Source organism: Tiliqua scincoides, chromosome 7 (assembly GCF_035046505.1).
Source record: "Tiliqua scincoides isolate rTilSci1 chromosome 7, rTilSci1.hap2, whole genome shotgun sequence".
Lineage (NCBI taxonomy): Eukaryota > Metazoa > Chordata > Lepidosauria > Squamata > Scincidae > Tiliqua > Tiliqua scincoides.
This window is the reverse complement of record NC_089827.1, coordinates 47,943,667-47,956,867: the sequence shown is the minus strand read 5'-3', so window position 1 is coordinate 47,956,867 and position 13,201 is coordinate 47,943,667. Positions and strand designations below refer to the sequence as shown.

Genomic DNA, 13,201 nt, shown 5'->3' with positions numbered 1-13,201 from the left:
GGTAGGGATGTTGAGAAACAATTTTAATGGCGTTCATCTCCACTTTCAAATATCATGCCTGTCTGTTGGAGCTCCAATAGGAAATGCACATGTTTTGAATTGAAGTCATGGTATTCCCTTAAAACGTTTCCCCAATGCTCAGAAGGTTCAACTGAGAAACACTCATTTATACAATAGGTGCAGATCTTACACTGGATGACTGCTCATGTGGATTTTGCCAGAGAAGGTTACCAATGATTGGCAAGTGTCATTCATAAATGGTGTGGCTAAATTCAGTTGTATTTTGGATTAATGAAAAAAGTACGCAACATATGAGTCAACACTTAAGAGATAAGTCAAGCACGCCGGAATTTGTGCTTTGATAGCAGGACATGTTTGGGAGGAGCAGGCTGATAAGCAACCCAAGTACAGTACCTATGAATATCAAGTCTTCAGCGCCCCTCATTTATGTCAAGGGGCATGGAGTTCTCCCAGATGTTTGGTATAAGGTGACCATACAAATGAAGTCTAAGCCTTTTAATACTAGATTATATTACTACAATTAAGCAACTGGCTCTCAGCATATACTGGAATTGTGTTTCACATGGACAGGTGCAGCAACAGCAGGGGAAAAAAGTCTGCGAAATCAGCCCATTTATAGCACTTGTTAATTTAGTGTTTTCTACCTCAAAAATTATTTTAGAAATAACTTTCTCATGGTTCAGTTTATGCATTATTCTCAAAGATTCCTTCACATATCAAATTTCATTTTCCATTTCTTTTTATGAACTTCCACTTCAATACTTTAGCAACTACTGTATTTTTTTTAATTAAGGATACCCCCATCTTTTGGTTTTGCTACAAGACTATTTCTGTAAAGTCTTAAAAGTCACTGACTAGAAAAGCCACTAGCCAGAAGTCAGTACCACATGCACAAAGAAAAATGCCACTTATAAGCTATTATGGACTTGGAGCACTTGGCAGCAAGATTTCAAAGTGCCTGTTTGCTGGCATGGTCTGGCAGAAAACATTGTTCAGGCAAACTTGCACAATTTGGCAATCCACAAGGCCCAGGGATGGCATTAGTGGGCAGCCACTGGCTGAGAAACCACCTGACCAGTTTAACTCTTAACCTCTTAAGTACCAGTGTGCTATTATGGGGTCGGCAAGGGGAACAACAGAAGGGTGAGTCCAGGGCTTTGCCCCTAGGGTCCCCAGCAATTTGATGCCAGCACTGGTGATGCCAAACAGTCTGCCAGCTATGTATGGAGACCACCTGAGACTCAAACTTTGTTTGGCTGTCTATATTTACATGCAAGCAGAGAGGTTGTCATTAGATGATTTTGAACAAGCCAGTCAAAAAAAAAACTTGGGCTAATACAAGCTGGAAGAAGAAAGAGATTGAAATCTTCTACTTTTAAAAGGTTAAAATTAACCTCAGCCCCATATCATCTGAACTCAAGGAACTCTGGTTAGCATGAACTCTGGTAGGATTTGTTTAAATTAATCAGAGCTCTATTTTCAATCCCGAATTGTTTCAAGTCAAAAGAGAAAGTTTTCAATCTCCTCCTCTAACATATTAAGAAGGAAAGAATAAAGCATGTGGACCCACAGCTCGCCCAAGCTCCTTCATGGAAATGATTAGTTTGGACTGCATGCACCTTGGCCGTGGTAAGTGAGGAAAAAGCATCAAAATGCACAGCCAATTAGAGGTGTTTCTATAGGCCATTTTCATAAAATATTCTGCACCACATTCAATACTTACAGAGTGAACAAACATGAAGAAATTAACACACTTGAGTGCTAAAATCAAAAACATAAGTAATACAGATTTTAATTTCAGTATTGTAAAGTACAGAAAGTGGAGCTATGGTCAAATACAAATTTAAGCAAGCCACTTGTCCTCCCAAACAAATCAGTGAGCTACTTGTAGAAACATACAAATTTCAACGTCAAACTGAAATAAAATAAATACTGTACATAGACTTTTCCTGCCTGCAGGCAAACATGGGATGGGAAACACTTATAAATTGGAAAAAATGCTCTTAAAGCTGCAGCATCCCATTTCCCAGCCAAAACACTCCACACAGCAGTGTGTTTCTGTAAAAAGGAGCAGAGGACACACAAAACTATTCAGAAAGACAGCTATTTCACAAACATTCAAAAAAGTTAGAAATTAGATTGACAGTAGAAAAGTGTGAGAAAAAGGACACATCAGCAAAAACACTACTACAAAACTAGTAAATATAGCCAAGACTTATCCCCTCTTTTCAAAATGTAATGAATATCTTAAAAATGCCAAAGCAGTGTCAAAGATAAACTTTTTCCAGCAGAAGTGACAATTCATATTAATATAATCTCTTAAAGTGATTTCTTTCATTCCCCTTCCCACAGCAAGAAGTTATTATGGCTTAAATTTATATTCAAAAAAGTAAAAAAGTCATTTTCCAGGTTGAAATGCAGCTTTAGCAGCTGCTGCATTCCTTAATCAGTGCTAGTTTCATTTCCCAGCCAGTGCTGCATGATCCACCCATTTTGTGCACAATCTTTGCCTTTTTAGAAAAAAAACAACTTATTTTGCTGCTTTTAATCCAGTTTAAACAAAACACGGTGAGGCCCTTAGTTTCTTCCACAAAATAAAGTTGTCTTGGCTTCACTTCGGCTCAGGGCCCTGAACAGCTTTTAATGGTCTGGAAGTACGATGCAGGTTATTAATGTTATTTTAAAAGGCTCAAGATTTTTGGTGCACAGAAATCATGGGAGAGGAGAGGCACTATGAATGGGATTCTCTCATCATGTATGGGATTCTATTTTCATTTACAGCATCGGGGCTCCTCAGTGTTCTCCAAGTTTCCAGTTACAGAGTTAGAAAGCTTTTGAGTCAACCCAATGTTGGAGCCTGTTTGGAGCCCTACAAAGATTTCAGGGTTTCATGACTACACATCCTAATGAATGAAGGCAGTCTATGGCATGTTAAAAGCTTGGGTGAAGTCAAGAGCCTTTGATGTGACCATGATATCTTATGCTCTAATGAAGAATATTTTACATAAGCACTTCAGCTACAAAAAAATATGCAGCCCGAATGGCAACTCATGTTGTTCCACCCTCTTGAAATGGTTTGAGAATGATTGTATGTCCATGTTACTGATTGCATAGGTAAATCTACCAGAGAGGTCATTTGGGGCTACCTTGTAGCCTGGATTATTAGTAAAGTTTAATATAGAAAGATAAGACAAAACATTGCTGGAGAAGTTGCTGACAAAACCACAACACAGGGACTCTATTTTCACTCTTCAAAAAGAAAATCTATGAGGAATTGGAGAAAAGCAAAACCCCAAACAAATCCATTCCATGTTCCTTTCACCCTTTCAAGAGAAAGACAGGTCTATATAGTAATTCTACCCTACAGCTGAAACTTTCAGTCCAATTACTTCAAAGTCTCCTCTCAGAAAAGAGGTTCTACTGAGGGCAACCTTCTGCCAAATATGGCTTGAGCACCACTTCCTCAAGGAAGTGAGATGTCAAAAGCAAGGATACAGCATCAAAGTTAGATAAGCTACATACGTGAAGGCTGGTGCAACAGGGATCTCTACCAAGCATGTTAATATTTGAAGAACATGAAAACGATAACTACTACCATCTCTTCATCAGGCTAACAAAAAGAATGGGTTGCCACTTTTCAAGGAAACAGATTTTAATTCTCACATTTAGTCCTCCTCCAAATAAGTCTTGCAGCCTAACCCAAATTCTTATTCTAGCAAAACCTTATTAAAGTGAAATAAGGACATTTACCTCAATTTGTCTGAAACATGGTCAGAATTATTTAGAAATTATTTTTTTTATATTTTGATAGATGAAGAGATATTTCTATATTCATGACAATGGAGAACCATGGGAAGGGAGAGTTTAAAAAAGGTAACTAGGAATGTTTATTAAAAGCATGATTCTAGCCAAAGCCTATTTTTCTTCTCCCCACTATCTCCCAACTAAGGAGTAGCAATAATTTTACTAATGAGAATATGCTTTCCAAACTTTCCAGTTAGGAAAACTGTTAGCTGCTCTGGTCCAGCAAGAGAGCTCAAAATTAATTATTCCAGTATTAACCACTCACTGAATTATATCCTCGATCTTAACAAGTTTTACCTCTCTGGATTTATGTGGAACATCTTAAGCTAACGCACACAAAAGTACCCCTTTAAGAGATACGGCTTACTAAAAATAGGTGTATTAGAATTGAACCAGTGCTTCAAAACCTGATACTAAGAACTCATTCTTCCTAAACCAAAAGTAACACTAACCTTATTTTGAAGTTCAGAACACACAGCACCAACATTTCCACTTAAATGTAATAGAGTTCAGTTAAAACATATGGACTGCTAAAAGAAATTTTCTTTTATCAATACTGACAAGTGTATTACTAGAGATTAACAACTGCAGTTGTTTTAGAAAGTGAATATAATGTTCTTAGTAATCTGCTCTACTTGTAGTAATGTTGGCAACATGCAATTTCTCCAATTTTGTTTTACACACCAGACAAATTCTAATACCTACTGTGCTGAGAAAGATGGTTTCTGAGATCAGAGGAAATAATTTATCAGATAAGAAGAAAGCAACATGAACCAAAACTTCATGGACATTTCCAAAACCTAGGTCAAGTCACAATGTCATTTTCTGATCCATTTTTACTCATGTATACTCAGCCCTACCCAAATGTACTAAGAAGTCAATTCCATCTATGTCAACAGAGCATATTTCCAATTTAATGCTTTTGGCTGCCATCCTGGATGTGGTGTGCACAGTTAACTCTCCTATGCATTTAAAAAAGGCTTGTTAGCAACTAGTTAAAGACTGAAACCTTTGTTTCCACTGGTAAATTTGGCCAACTCTATAGTATCTTGGACAGCTCGACTACCATCTATTTTGATGAGTGACAATGGACATTATGTGTAGTCTAATACAGATGTACACACACAAACACACATACACACAGATGAAACAAATACTGAATATATAAAACTGTTTAAGCAGAGAAAAGTCCTATATTGGGACTTTTAGATATTTTATTTCAGATATAACCTGAAGGCTGGGAAGTTGTTTTTTGAAGTTAAGAGACGTCAAGCAACTGAGTAGCTTTGGCCATGCTTTAACTCTTGATCAACACAAAAAATATCCAAAGCAGTATCCCTAGTATTCCCACATGAGTATTGAGTAGCCCTCTTAAAGTAGTAGAGGTTCCTCCCCTTATCCTCCAAAAAAGAGCTTAAATATTCAATTTTATATTACAAAAATACAAATTTATCATCTAAGTTATTTACATTATTTCAGAATTGGCATTTACTACCATGTCTTTGCAAAGCATGACACAAAATAGTCATTCTGAGATTTAGCAAGCTATCAAACACATTTACATATATAGATATATACAAGAACCATTTAAGACCTTTAATTCGATGGCATGTTCGCATAAAGCAGTACTCTGCCACCATAACATGCTCTCTCAATAAAATGGATTAAGTGTCTATACATCATAGCTGTAGTGCTATCCTTGGTGTATTGCTATCCATGCCCTTGCATGGATCGTTTTCTAACTTGGAAACAAGTGTTGTGGGTAGGTTTATGAGAGAAACACAAGAGCTATTGCGAGCATTATGCCAGTCCAGAAGAAATGGTAGAACAGGAGAAGGGAAGGGGCCAGGATTAGAGGGAGAGAGAAAAGGTACTGAAGAGGCAATGTACTTTAGAAGTCCATGGGAAAGCCAGCCAAGAGCTTACATCAAAGAATATAATAGAAATTAAAATGTAATTTCCTGTGCCTTAACTTAATGCATCACATCCATGTTTTAAGACTATAAACCTGTATTATCAAAATATTTGAAACCAGAATAAATCATTCATGTGGCTCTCCACTGCAGACATACATTAAGGACAAATAAAAACCTTCACATTCTTAAAAATCTAAATTAAAATTATAACTCCCACAAAAATGTTTTCCAAATAAATAGTTTAAAAATGAATTCAATAGTTGCCAAAATCTGTCAAATAAATTACTTGATAGCCATATTCACCACACTCTTCTGTTCATGAATTATCTCAGACACTACCAGCAACAAAATGATTCAGCCCTGAAGAAAGACCATCTCCCAAATCCATTGTCTCTCCAAATATTCCCTTGTTTCCCAAATGGTTATTGCTGAGCAGGTGTGGCACAGTGAAAATGCAGCATTGGGTTTTTGTTCATCAGGCAATGTTCTGCTATGGTACAATGCTTCAAGCAAGAGGAATAAACAGAAGCTCCAGGCTCTGTTACCCTCAACACTGGTCTGAGTATCTAAAAAAACGACAGCAGTAGCAGCCCCTGCATCAAACAAAAAAGCGTGCATGGCCATTTCGATTCAGCTTTAGAATCTTCCCAAGTCGCTGTTTGGCAGTTGCCATTCCTTTCTTTGGACGCTTTCCTAAAAGAGAGAAAAAGATGCCAGTAAGCATCACCTTAGCTTCGGTGTATATACTTTCATAAATCAGTCACATACTGGCCCAACATGCAATTTTCCACGAACAATCAGTAAATATGAGAAAATACAGCTAGGCAAGTAAACACACTTATACCCAATTTGCCTGGTATCTTCCAGTTATGCAGCTACTTCATACCAACTGGGTTCAAATAAATACCAGAAGTGGAAGTTGGAAAATACCAACTATAATCTAAAAACTACTTAGCACACATAGCAAATTGCAAATACATGAACTCTTCTCATAATCTTTACCACAGCCACAGAAAGTAGGCTAGTAAGCTTTGAAATAGGTGTTTCCCAGCTTACAGTAGACACTAAGCTGCCAGCTTCACATTTTACGGTAATTTTTCCAACAGTAAAAATTCTTTTTTTACAAGCGATTTGACAAAATAGCTTTCATGTAAAAAGTAGCAGGATTCACAGTCTCAAATGCACATATGGATTGGGCCAAGCTGTAGGCTGACCAAGAAGTCGTTTTCTGAATGTCCACTTTTTTGTTCTTTTTAAACTAGCATACATTGCAAATTAATTTATAGGTATTTAGGAAAACAGCAACACTGGAGTACATGCAATCAGTAATAGCTACTAAGTTGTAATGGTTCTGCTGTTGGACTTATATCGGGGACAATCACCATCTCTCAGTCTAACCTACCTCACAGGGTTGTTCTGAGGACAAGAGAAGGGCAGGAACCATGTACACCACCCTGAACACCTTAGGCTTAGAGGGAGGTAAAAAAATGTGAAAAATAAAATCAATGCAGATGATTACACTACCTTTTGTTGCCTGGTTGCTGATAGGGGGTGGATTTGATGCTGGCCGTTTGGTTGGATGTAGAGGTACAGACAATGATGTTTCAACATATGGCCTGTCAGGGCTGAGGCTGCAATCACTTAGCCTGCACTCCCCTTGAGCCAAGCTAGAGTCCTGCATACATTTGCTGTGTTGGAAGTTCAAACCAGTAGCTTGTAAATGACTCCTGCTTTCTTGAACTTTATAACTGGTCTCAGATGCACCTTCCTTCTTAATGTATTTCTGAGTTTTATTTGTATCCTGTGAAGGGAGAAAGGTATTTAAGATACTCTTAATGTACCTCAATACACTGCTCAGCATAAGCACATTAGAGGTTTCAACAGAACAAGTCAGCATTTTTTTGTAAACATGTAGCTGAGTTTCTTGTGACCTGCTGCATCCAGGCAGATGACAAGTCAAAAATATCTTAATTTATCAAATAGCCTGAAGTTCCAATGTGCCTCATTCTTAAGAGAGCATACTGAGGGAGCACAATACAAATTAAATTTTCCAATAAAATATATAAATATAGATATAGATGCTAAACCATTCAGCCCCCTAAAACTGTACACATTCCCACTGTACTCATACACAAAGCATTCCCATTCCCTCCAAAACCCAAGAACCACTGTGGTAACCAGCACCCAGGGGAGGAATCAGACTGCTCTCCTCTTTCTAGCTTTCTCTGGCCCTGAGCTCCACCGTGAGCTGCAGCTCAGTGCCCACTGAGCTGGGTCCTCCCAGAAGCCTTCAAGAGAAGGTAACCTTGGTTCTGTTGCTTGCCTTCCTCTTTGAAACTAGCTGAGGCTCCTGCCTTGACCCCCTTGGAGTTTTCTGATCAAATCCTTTCTTTGCATCTCCTCTGAACTGGTAGATCACTGTCTAAATAACCCCATGATCTCTGCAGCCTCATCCCAGCAAATACAGTAACTTTGTTACAAGTAACTTTGACCCACCGCAACTTCAATAAGTAACTTGACCCTCAGCATCCCTGACCATCAGCCCCAATACACACTATTTTCTGTGTCTCATGTATAATCAAAGTGACAACATGCTTCCTCCTTTTGTTTTGCGAAAGTGTTGCAAGTCTAGGCCTCTTTGATCTAAATTGAGCCACTAAGGAAGGGGGGGGCAGAGAGCAGCCTTAGATCTCCTTGTCAGGCAAGCTCCCTTAAGGATCCTTGTAGCTACTCACAATCTACCCTCCCCCATGCCCGACTAATTTCCCCCCTCCCTTTTGCTTATGTTCATAACCTACACCCTTCTTTTAGGTATTTCCTCTTTTTCTACCTACCAACTGCTATCATATAAAAGCAGTAGGTGCCAAACCCTGGTCCACAGGCCAGATCTGGAGCCTATTACAATCCTTCTCCAAGGTGAACAGGCTTTGTGCTGTAAGCCAAGCAGGCTTTGTGGTCAGCAGCTGGCCAGCATGAAGTTTGGGGGCAATCAGAGGCAGAGAAAGGAGGCTGCCCGGTGGAACGTTGTGCTGGGGAAGGGCTTTTTGGTGAGCAGCAGTCTCCAGTTTGGAGACCACTGATTTAAGGCTTAGCCCTGTGCACAAGTTTAAGTGTGAAAGACTTGTGCCATCAGCCACTGTTCTTGATGTCTACACACATAATCAATCCCCTCCCTGCGTGCACAGCACACCCTGTGTTTTCTCTCCCTCCACCAAATAGGAAAGTATAATCTTGCACATTTTCCCAAATTTATGCAAAATCTAGCGGGAAAAAAACTAGGACACCACAGCTGGCAGGTTTTGTTAGCAACAACGTAAGACACATGCTGAACAAGGCAAGGAGCCAGCTAGTCCATACTCCTATATCTCATAGTGCCTCTGGGAGCACACAAGGCAACAAGATACCTGCTGCCACTCCCTTGCATCTGGCATTAGGGCACCTTAAAAAAACATGGAGGCTGAATAGAGTCATGGCTTGTAATGGACTTTTCCTCCATAAATCAATTCCCTTTTAAAAGCATCTAGGCCAGGTGCCATCACACCATCCTTTGATAAGGAGTTCCATGGTTTTAATTACACATTAGGTAAATTGATATTCTTACCTGAGGGTTTATTTTTGAAACTGCATGTAATGGTATAGGTAATGTTGTAGCTCCCACATCTTTTTCTTCTTTGATGTGCTTACCTAGACAGAATTTGAATAAATTCACATGCTTTAAAAAAAATTATGTACAAACTCATAAGTACCTGTATAAGATAAAGGAATTATTTCCAAGATCAGACATTTTCCATAGCGAATTATCTTACTTACTGTTTGTACATTCTGAATTCATTCTCTCCTATCCATTTTACACACAGCCCTCTACCTAGCACTCAGAATGAATCAACTAAAGTTGAACTAATCTTGAAATGATAATTTGAGTGTGCATAAATATCTATTGGAACATGAATATCTCTTCCACTTAGTTTTGTTCACGAGCAAAGCAGTGGGCCTTCACATAGCTGGTATTAAAAAAATTTGCATTTCCAGAAAAAAATACTGTTTTTTATCCCATAATGCAATACAGAATGCCCTGAAGAGAAAAGGTATGCAATTAACTACTCTGCATGACAGATTCACTATTGATTAGCTCTTAAAACAGCATGAAGGAAATTTCCTGTTGTCCAAGTACGTGCCTGCAGTTGTTTCTTCTTTGGACAACCAATTCCTAGCTTATGTAGAACATCACAGGCTAAACAGCTTTAGGACTATCTAGTTTGCATAGAACGGAATACTTGTCAGATCTGCTGATTGATATCAATGCAAACAAATACTTATCTGCAGCAGTGAACATGAGTACTTATAGTGAAAGATCACGAACATGTTATAGTTGTTATATGCCTGTACTTTCAGACTTCTAGCAACATTACATTTTCTCCTGTACTGAGAATTTTCAAACTGAAAACAATTTTGGATCAATAGCCACCTGGATTTCTTTGTAACCATAGACATAGATAGGTGGAAAAGCATCAAGCAGATTACAGTTGAGACAACAACATCTGTTGTGACAGCTGTTAAGCTGTCTCTCTCTCTCCCCTAAGAGCAGAAAGCAGATACCAATGTATCTCCCTAAAAGCATGAAACAAACAATTTTGATCAAAGTCTTGAGACTGATAACCAACATCAACTGTTTTAATTCATTATTCACGTATAACAAGGATCTTTTTCCGCTTGCATAATTTTCCAAACATTGATAATGCTAGGATGTTCTTATTCTGACAAAAGACTATACTTCATTTTTCTTTGTAATACTCTGCATTTAGGATGCATGTCCACTCAGAGATCTCAAACATTCAAATGCACTCTGGGTCTTCAACAAATTTCTCAAGTACACTAGAGACAGCAAATCAATCAATGGGACCCATCAGAAGCCTTACTAAAATTAATGGTATTTATCTATCATCAATATATTTTGGATCAGCCTAGAAGCCCTCCTGTTAGATGGTCCTATTTTTCTTTTCACACATTTGATTTAGTCAGTTGCATTTTGGTATTGTAGAAACTTAAAGAACAAAAAAAAAAGCTGCTCTAAGGCCCCGTCTCAGGTTTCAGAAAACACAGTGGAAGATAAGTAACCTACTAATAGGGTGTTTTGGTTTTATACACCTTAATGAGCAAACATCTGCTAAGTAAGATTTAATAATTCCACTGAACTATAACTACATTCACATGGTTTTAAATGTCTATATCAAATGCTGAATTTACTACCGTAAAGAACCCCTCCTGTGGTAACATTAAGCACGTGACACTCACACAGATGTCATTAATTCTGAAAGCAGTCATAGTAGGTTCTCTTTAAAAAAACAAGACACACTCCTCTTCCACTGACTAGCTTGATAATGTGAATGTTAAGAACTTGATTGCCTCTCAGGTTGAATAAATCCTTCAGTGCATGAGCCACTGCATGTTGGTTACCTGCCGAAGCCTCTGCACATCACTCCCAATTACAAATTAATAACTTCAGATATAATATCTTGATATTAAATACTTAAGATTAACAGCACTGTGTATGAATAAGACAAACTACAACATCTGAAATACAGAAGTCTTGTGTCCGTGGATTCACTTATCAGTGGATTGGATCCTTCCCCCACCCCCACACACACCTCCTCTGGAGGCAAGGGGAACTCTACTACCCTCCTCTCTGAAGGACTTCGGACGTCTGTCTGCGACCTATGCAGGCCTCAGACTGACCCTTAGAGGCAAAAACACATGACAACTGTTTTTTGTTTTTTTTTAAAAAAAGCAAAAGTGACTTTTTAATGCCTTATAAGGCATTAGGAGGTCCAGGCCTCCTAATACTTTATAAGGCATTAATAATGTCACTTTCCAGTTTTCTGAAAACTGGAAGTTTTTTTCTCTAAGGTTCAGTCTCAGCCCAGCAGTCTCTGCTGGGCTCAGATGACCCACTGGTGAGAAGCTCTGCTCCCCTCGCCTCTGGCAGGGGTGTTATGGGCAAACGCCCTTCCCCATCTGCTATTTCACTTAACTGCAGGGGGTTTCAGAACAGAACTCCCATGGATAAGGGGCCACACCTGTATAGTCTAATATAACCAAGTATATTGTAATTGAGAAATGTAGCTATATATATTTTCAGCAGACGGCAGTTGCTTTTACTGAAGACCACCTGCCCAATTACCAGATTCTGGATGTATCTGCAAATGCCAAATCAGAGGCATCTTTTTTCTTCTCTTCCTTCTACAGACTGTATGTGAATGCTTCAAGATAGCATACAAAGCTAGCGCATAAAAAAATGCAACTCTCAAAAGGGAGCAATATACTACAGCCATTCATCTTGACTCTCTGAAGGGAACATACAGCACTCAGCTAATTCACTGTGCAATCTACATTAGGAGCCTTCAGTTTAGGCTTGTATTAGCTTTGGCATAACATACAGTTGCAAGACAAGACCTACCACATTCAGCTTTATGACTCTGGGAAGACAGCTTGTCTTTATGTCTACTTTTGGGATAGCTTCTGTGTTCCTGAATAGAGCTTCTTCGATCAATGCAGTCCATACTCTGTGTACTACCTGGCAAACAAGTGGTATAGTGCAATCCTGCCATAGAAAGCATGCCCTGAATAGCTTCTTCCTCCATACTTGTCGAGGTAGGACATTCCCTGGGAAAAACATGAACAGAAGAATGCTCTTAGCCTGGGGAAAAGATGTATATGAATCAATAGAATTTCACAGTCAAGACATTCCTTAGTATCCCCCACTGAATAGAAAAAAGTTTCATTGGCATGAAATGCACCTGCTTCCTCAGTCCTATTTTTTCAAAGTATAATTTACTACATTTTACCCACCTTTTATTTGAAGTTTTATGTCTTGATGGCTTTTGTGTGGTTTGATGGAGGTCACTTGTTACTTTAGATTCCTCTTTAAAATTTGAAGTTACTTCCTGTTTCTCGTCACCTGAGCTTTCCGATTCTTCTAAAGAGGAATCCTTTTGCTGGAGGAGAGAAAGACCTTAAGCTTTTCATGGAAATCAATTCCTGGAACAGTATGTGTTGATAAGTGTAATCTTATACATTGGGTAATGATAAACTAATAGCTAACACAACTGCAAAAAGCCAATATCTTTCTCCCTAACCAAAATGCCTCACTGTAAACCCCAAACACACTGAGATTTGTGCTCAAATGGGGATACTACATTTCTAAAGACCAAAGTGGACAAAGCAGACAAATAAGGAATATCTTTACAGATAAGGGATTGTTTTGTGCAGGGATTGGCTAGTCAATATTCAATAACAGTAGCCTTTCACTGTGAGTCTGCTGCCACCTCTGTTCTACCCAAAATGGACAGAGATACTTCAATTCACTTTCCACTTGCTAGAAGCAAGGGAACTGTCTTACCCCAGCTGTCTTACCTCATTCCTTTCTCACACAGTCCCTCAAAATAGGAAGCTCAAGACACATT

At 38.7% G+C, this 13,201-nt stretch overlaps 1 protein-coding gene across 2 annotated transcripts in view; it reads right to left on the bottom strand.

Moving 5' to 3' along the window:
• Window positions 1-1,797: 1,797 nt before the first annotated feature.
• Window positions 1,798-13,201, bottom strand: part of KDM7A (lysine demethylase 7A) — a 79,973-nt gene continuing 68,569 nt past the window's right edge. Inside the window, exons 16-20 of one of the 2 annotated variants that reach the window (XM_066633933.1) lie at window positions 12,588-12,733; window positions 12,196-12,401; window positions 9,343-9,425; window positions 7,266-7,542; window positions 1,798-6,434 (exon numbers count right to left, since the gene is read on the bottom strand). In XM_066633933.1, the coding sequence (XP_066490030.1) occupies window positions 6,340-6,434; window positions 7,266-7,542; window positions 9,343-9,425; window positions 12,196-12,401; window positions 12,588-12,733 (807 nt within the window). In that variant the 3' untranslated portion in view covers window positions 1,798-6,339. The remainder of the gene's footprint in view (window positions 6,435-7,265; window positions 7,543-9,342; window positions 9,426-12,195; window positions 12,402-12,587; window positions 12,734-13,201) is intronic. The other variant, XM_066633934.1, reaches the window with a different exon arrangement.